The sequence below is a fragment of the Galleria mellonella genome, unplaced genomic scaffold (assembly GCF_026898425.1).
Source record: "Galleria mellonella isolate WM207_F2 unplaced genomic scaffold, CSIRO_AGI_GalMel_v1 utg213, whole genome shotgun sequence".
NCBI classification, from domain to species: Eukaryota; Metazoa; Arthropoda; class Insecta; order Lepidoptera; family Pyralidae; genus Galleria; species Galleria mellonella.
Genome location: NW_026442039.1, coordinates 5,765,049 through 5,772,468, shown reverse-complemented (window position 1 = coordinate 5,772,468; position 7,420 = coordinate 5,765,049). Strand labels below are relative to the sequence as shown.

General features: G+C 32.6%; 1 protein-coding gene across 3 annotated transcripts in view; it reads right to left on the bottom strand.

Annotated features, from left to right (window-relative positions):
* Nucleotides 1–602: 602 nt before the first annotated feature.
* The window catches only part of LOC113510972 (transcription factor RFX3), a 31,661-nt gene continuing 24,843 nt past the window's right edge, over nt 603–7,420 (bottom strand). For all 3 annotated transcript variants that reach the window (XM_052894427.1, XM_052894428.1, XM_052894429.1), the window contains 2 exons: nt 6,948–7,074; nt 603–6,329 (listed from right to left, as the gene is read on the bottom strand). In XM_052894427.1, coding sequence (XP_052750387.1) covers nt 6,198–6,329; nt 6,948–7,074 — 259 coding nt within the window. In that variant the 3' untranslated portion in view covers nt 603–6,197. The remainder of the gene's footprint in view (nt 6,330–6,947; nt 7,075–7,420) is intronic.

The window sequence follows — 7,420 nt, the reverse complement described above, 5'->3', positions numbered from 1 at the left end:
TCCTGAGAATAAAATTTAAAACTCAAACCTCGGAAATGTGAATTAATCCATGGTATAAAGAACTAGACCTGTGACGGATGCTCTCCAAATGGATCCTGGCTTCGTCCATGTTCCAGCAAATACAGAAGAGCGTGCACAATTGCCGTGTGGTTTCAGTATAGAATAGGCCACTCCTACCTTTCCCGTGAGTGTTATAAGAGGCGAGGGATGGACAGCAGCGTTTCTCTTAAAACATCTTATAAGCCTAATAACTGCAGTTACTAATCTGCCCGCCAAGCATGGCAACTACTGGTAAAACATCCCTTATAGAGGAGGCCTATGTCCAGCAGTGGACAGTTAACGGCAGATATGATAATGACGCACAATATTTGTACGCATCTGCGATGGAATTTAATAAAAGTAGTATGAACAAAGATACTTTCAGATTTTGTTACGACTAATAAAGAATATGCATTAGAAAAAAAAAAGTAAAACCCCAGACCGAGTTGCCTGATGGAGACTGTGACAGTACCTGGTTAATTTTATAGGGAAATATCCATACCCATTAATTCTTTACCACCATCGAGAACTATAAATGGGTTCGGAGAAGTAAAACACCAATATAAACACATGACTAGTTTATTCTGACATCAGTACATCGCCTGTTCATCCACATACAAATCATTTAACTCGTCTGAATCTTAACATATACAACATTAATATATTACTTATAAGCTAACATAGTCACTCCAGGCTTCTAGACTACACTCCTGCGTAGATTTCAAATGACTAGAAACTTAAGATCTTTCACAAACATAGGGCAGTAATTACCAAATTTCAAATCAGTTCTAATATGTACGTGCAAGGCGATAAAAATAATCTTTTTAACATTACAATAATTGAAAATATATGAAAAACAATAAATTACACCAGGAATGCAGTCCAAAAATTCGTTGCTCCGTTTTAAACATTTGATAATGGAACAAATCAATAGACACTTACCTATATTGGTACAAAAGTTTTTAAGCTCGTGTGTCAGACCAAATACTGTAGCTAAAGAAATATATTCGTTTCTTTATGACACATCATAGGTAAATTGATATTTATGGTGAGATCAGAGTAACGTTTCGAATTAAGATATCTGATCTCAGTACTGTTACAAAAAAATTTAAATATCTACATTTTCATTATCATTTAGCTACAGTCAGCCCGTAAATTACCAAGACACTTAATACATAACCTATCTATTATCTATGGTTACATTAAATGGTATGGTCTCTGGATACCAACACTTAATAGTTTCAAATTGCTCAAGAATTTACATCAAATATTTCCGAATGACGACTAAATTATTTTTAAATTTACATAGTTTATGACATATATTTTTGGTGTGTCTGATATGAACCTAGTTGTCAAAAATAGTATAATGCTATATACTTATCACTTTTGACATATATACTTGAGCAACCTTAATTAATAATGACATTTAATAAATTTAGTGCAATTCCATCACATAATGATGCAAAAATATACATATTTTCAGTAAAAAAAAAATGAGAAACATAAATTGAAGACTCATAATCGATAATATTTCTCTAATCAATGAAGGCATTGTTGTGGACTGTGACTCCTATTACCTTAATAATACTTTAAAAATAAAATATTTTTCTTTTATTTTGTAGGCACTGACCAGCCAACACTGATATTCTAGTTATGAAATAGGATTTATTTTTATATTAATTCTAAACTACATACATTTATTTTTATTTTCAGTAAACATCATGACACTATTGTCTATGTGAGCGATAATGAAACATATCTGTTGCCATTCAAATGCACATTCTCATACACAAATTGTTTATTTAATATTAATTTTTCATCGAAATTAATCACAACATTGATTTTTACATTTATTTGCTATTAAACACAACCATTGCGGTTTTACCAAATTACGTAGCAATTCGAGGTAAAAGTGTTCATAAGGCAACAACGAAGGCAGTCAGACTGCGTTTTTTTTTTTATAAAAATAGATTATAATGTAGTATCATTATGTAGTATAATCAAAAAAATAAGTAACTAGAGAAATCTAACGTGTGTCGCTTTGGTAATATTCTTAATTTCTTTTGATCACTAAATGTTAGACAAAGATTGATATTAATTTGAATTCTACACAGTTGTTGCTATAAATTGGCAAACACTGACTTTTACTGAAATAAAAATTTACACCTAACATGGATACCAATATAACAAGTAACATTGTCCCCGAAAGGAATAACGATTACCGTAATGATGAAAACAGATTTACAAGTACTGAATGTTAAAACGAAACCCACAACTGGCCTCTAGACAGTTTAAGAGCCTATTAAAAATGGTATCAGCTTTTTTGGCCTTTTTTCCTTTGGCTTCATAGGCAAAGCTACAAAATTTTTAAGAGTTACAATCAAAGCTAAAAGTCAGTATTACCAATATATGCAAGAGAAATAATAAAATTTAAAGATATTATACATATCGATATATCGATCCATAATTAATGATAAATTAAAAAAAAAAAAACTAATATTCTCAGCTAGAAATAATTTAAATAATTATAAATATTGCACACCAGACGTAAATTTATGAACGTTGCATCACACTTCAACTATAGATCTATCTATGGTCATGATTTTTTTTCTCTAATCGTTTAATGTTCCCTAGCCAAACAGCCATAACGAAATTCTTATAATTAATTAGAGCAAGTTAAAAATTTTTCGAAGAACATGCTTCACATTTTTGAAATTTTATTTTACCTATTAACAGTCTAAAATTGCAACGTCCTTTGGTATTTAGTCTCGTCATCGTTTGACTTCCGAATACATCTAATAAATAATTTATTAACTAATAATTTAGCCTTATACTTTCTAAGAAACATTCTAACTTAGGCCAAAATATGGTAACACCAATTTTACATTTAATTTACTAATGATCGCAATTATACATGAAATACACAATATTGGTTGACCATAATGCAAGGGTACGAGTGAGTGTCGATGGTCTAGATGAGTCGGTATCACATAATGATAGCCATTGTAGAATATTGGTACACCGAAGATTCTGGCCTAATACGACACATCTTTAAAATTCATTAATTTTAAAAATAGAACAACTGTTCTGACATGTTTTCTAAAATTAATGAATTTTAGTTATATCGGTAAGCAAAATTATTATAAAATGTACAATTTTTGAGATCCCAAGGGTAATGAACTATAATAATTTTTTTTTTATTACTTTAAGACCGTTTATAATGTAGCTAACCTAAGTAGAGCAACGTCACAATTATCTATCAATTGTTACTGAACTAAAGCGTTAATCATATAATATGTTACATTTAAATCTAAACACTAAACACTTAACACCTACTTTATATTTCACTTTGGAATTTCACAAATATTTTTTATTATTTAAAACCCATTTTTCGGTGACTGCTTAATAATAATATTGCATGATTAACGTTCCAGTTCGGTAGCAGAGCACTTTACAAATAATCAATCTGAAACATTGAAATTGGCAGATAATTGCGGTGTTGCGACCCTTCAATAGGTAAGCTAAAATTAAAAACGCTTTTAATAGCAAACACTTGGAGCCTTAAGTCCTTATAATCTTCAGAGTCCATTACTAAATAGACTCTGAAGTTTGCAGGATCTAAATTCTCCAAAAGTTCTTTACTTGTAACTAATGACCTAACTATTGTCTTATTTATACTTTTATGAAGAGAAAAGGAAAAACAAATTAAATTGATATCGAATCCCCATAACTACAAGGAATCTGTCAAATTTCAGTTGTGTAGGTCAAATATTTTATGATTTGAAACGACTTCAAAAATACCACTACGAATGGATATTTAAATGGATTTGAATTTTCAAATTTATCCTGAGCAAATCATACGATAGACAAGTGACTCGAGTTTCTTTGGTTTATATATTTATAATTGTATCATATAACTATGACGAGCTAGTGCGTACCTATGTACAAATATACAATAAAGTTGAGAATAGACGAGCGTCGAGCACGCTCACTCAGTACATAAGACGAGATGAGTAAATGACGTCTTCGATCATTCAAATAGTGTCAAATTCAGTTTTCTATCAATACTCCGATAAAAACAATTCGAGACACGGTAACAGGTTTGTCTCTTGATACGATAATTTTTTTTTTAATTCGATGGCGTATTATAAACAAGTTAAATATTATATTCGACAATATGAATGTATAACAAAATAGCTCTGTCTATCCTTATATTGGCAATCTTGACTGCATTTTTATTTTGAAATACAATTAATTTTTATTATTGGTGAAATAAAACTGTTTTGTTGCACCAATTAAAACATGTGTGTAAATGTTATTAAAAAACCCGTATATATGGATTTTATTAATACATATATATTAATATATTTCTATCATTGTCATAGTCTCGTGTTGTTCATTGGAAATTATTTATATAATTTACAGATACAATTACATAAAAAAAAAAACAGTACAAAATAAACAGAAAAAAATATGACTTGGTAGTAAAAAAAAAAGTTGAGCAAATCACATTCGATATTATGCAAATTAAATCGTACACAGAGACAAACTCAGAAGACTAAATAAATGAATTTTGCAATCAACAATTTTTTATAGTTAAATCAGATAAAGATGCGTAAAAAAGCTTATTATATTTTATACAACTTAGAATGGCAAACAAGCTGACGGCCCACCTGATGGAAAGTGATAACCGTCGCCTATAGACATGAGCAGTAATGACAAATAATTTTCAATTCCGAGTGATTACGTTAAGATGTCTATGTATCCGAAATACTATAATATAATACAGGTATGTTACAGTTGAAATTTAGTTTTGAAATATCACTTGAAAGTTTCAAACACTCAAAATTACTAACTACTATTGCCTGTTGTTTTGACAAATATAAAATTTATTACCAGATGTAATAAATTCTGAATTTATTTATGTATTTATTGTATTGTATTATTTAAAAAGTTGTGTTTGAGGATTTAAAAAATTTACATTTATTTCTGAATTTAAAGACGTAAATAAGACCAGTTATCGTAACTGCATGTTACAAACATACTAACATAGATATTCTATAATATGCATTCAGCATCCTGGGAGTCTACCTAAAAAATTTACCATGTGGTCCCGGTATCAAATAAGCCACCCCTTCCTTTCCTGTGGGTGTTGTAAAAGGCGATTAAGGGAGATTAATGGTCGAAGGTTGAACAAAAGCGTCCCTATTAAAATATCAACAACTAACCTGCAGTTGCCAGGGGAAAAGGGATTGTTAGTAATGGAGACTGAGAATCCCATTGCTAGCAATATACCCAACCAGGTCGGCCTCCTCGCGGTTACCCCTGGAAACTATCATGGTTCATTCCTGATGAATTCATCATGATGGGCTAACTGCCCTGTTTTCATTCTCATCTATCATCCTTAACTGGTGCTACGCCAGCGTATCCCGTTAGAGCAGGCGGGGTTACCACTCCATTTTCACCCATAAAAAAAACTTACAGTAGCCAACTACAAAACGTGACAACTACAGATACAAACCCTCTTTATGGGGCAACCCATGTTCAGCAATGGACAGTAACCAATTAATAGCTGATATGATGATCCTGGGAATCTAATATCGTATCGCAACACAAACCTCTAACTTAATATCTTTTATTTAATAAGTTTATCACTTGCCTCATGCTTCGAAGGACACAGAAATGCTATGAAATCTGAAGCCATCGTGTACGACAAAAGCGACGTAAACTGGACTGACCAGACTGCATCGCCATTATATTTATTACAATTGTATATCTATGTTTAGATAGGAATGTCTTTAAGTTATCCTATCTGCTACTGAATTATGATAAATTAAAATATCATCGAAGAAAAAAAAAATTTCTATTTTTTTCTTTTAATTTATCACAAACACTGTTAGTACAAAATCATGTACTGAAAATAAGTCTAACCCATGTTTGGTCTAGTTTTTGTTAAAACATTGATTACCAACGGGGCAATACCGCCACCTAGTAGCGGTGGAGTCTTTCAAATGATCTATAGTGCATTTATTGTATGCAATAATATTTTTACAATTTACTTTAACTTAAATAGACTAGATGGCGTTGTAATGTTTTTATCCACCCACTTGGAGAAACACTGGTGTTACTGCGTACATATAGAGGGCGACGTACACGAGTCAGTGCAGTTTGGTCTTCTTGGCGTCCGGCTCGTCCTCCTCCTCGTCCTCGTCCTCCCAGTCCCAGTCGTCGTCATCGTCGCCTTCACGCGACGACTCCTTGTCCTCCGATTGATCATCATCCTCCTCGGGCTGTCACATTACAACATATGCATAAACACATATACACTAATTATGTACAACTTATACACATAGCAACAGGTGTTCCTAACAGGTATTCGGTCAACCTCCACACAGTCCTCCCTAGAAATCATCATGGCTAATTTCTGTTAAATTCTTCACGATAGACCAACTACCTGACTTCATTCTCGCCTATCACCATGAAACCTGCTAGCAGTTACTAGTAATAGAGGCATTTAAATATTTAAAAATGGATACAATACTACACTTATGTATATTGTACACTAAGTGTAATTAAAAATATTATGTAATCAAAAGTATACATGCAAAATTTATAATACAAAAAGATAGCCTATTATGGATAAGCTACGCCGTCAATTTGGTGGCCAATGAGGGAAACTACCTGATATTCCGTTATCAGACTTCCATCGTTAAACCAATTATTTAGTAATAGTTTAAGACCGTTCGCATACAACTTAAGCGTAGGTATTTTTGAAAACTGACAATAAATTCCGACGTTGCCACACTTGGATAAGCTTCGGTGTGAATTTGTACAAATTACGCTAGTCAGGTGGGAGAGCCTTATATAGATTTAAAAAAAAATTCCAAGTAAAATGAAGAGATGTATACCAAGCGCTGCATGACGGCGATGGGTGGCGTGTCGAGGTGTGCGGCCACGCGGTGCTCCACCAGGTAGAACATGTACTCGTCGTACAAGAGCCGGATCAGGTGGAACGAGCCGAACGACGCCGCCGACCTGCACCACACAACAACTTCCCTCAACACGGTCCGGCACAAAGGACCACACGTTACGACCTCTAGGACTACTTTTGAAATACAGACCGATCGATGTTAGAATTGTTACTCTTTTGTACTCTTGAATTTTATATCCATACATCACACGAATTACCTGTTCCTCAAACTAAGATATCCTGCATTATGAGGAACGAGCATTTTATTTATTTATTTATTTATTCATAGGAAAACCAGGGCTATACTACAGCAAATAGATACAGTTTTAGGATAACAAAATAAGCCACTAATAGGTTTTCACAAATAGCAACAATATAAATACAAGGCGCTTTACACAAAGCTACAAAAAT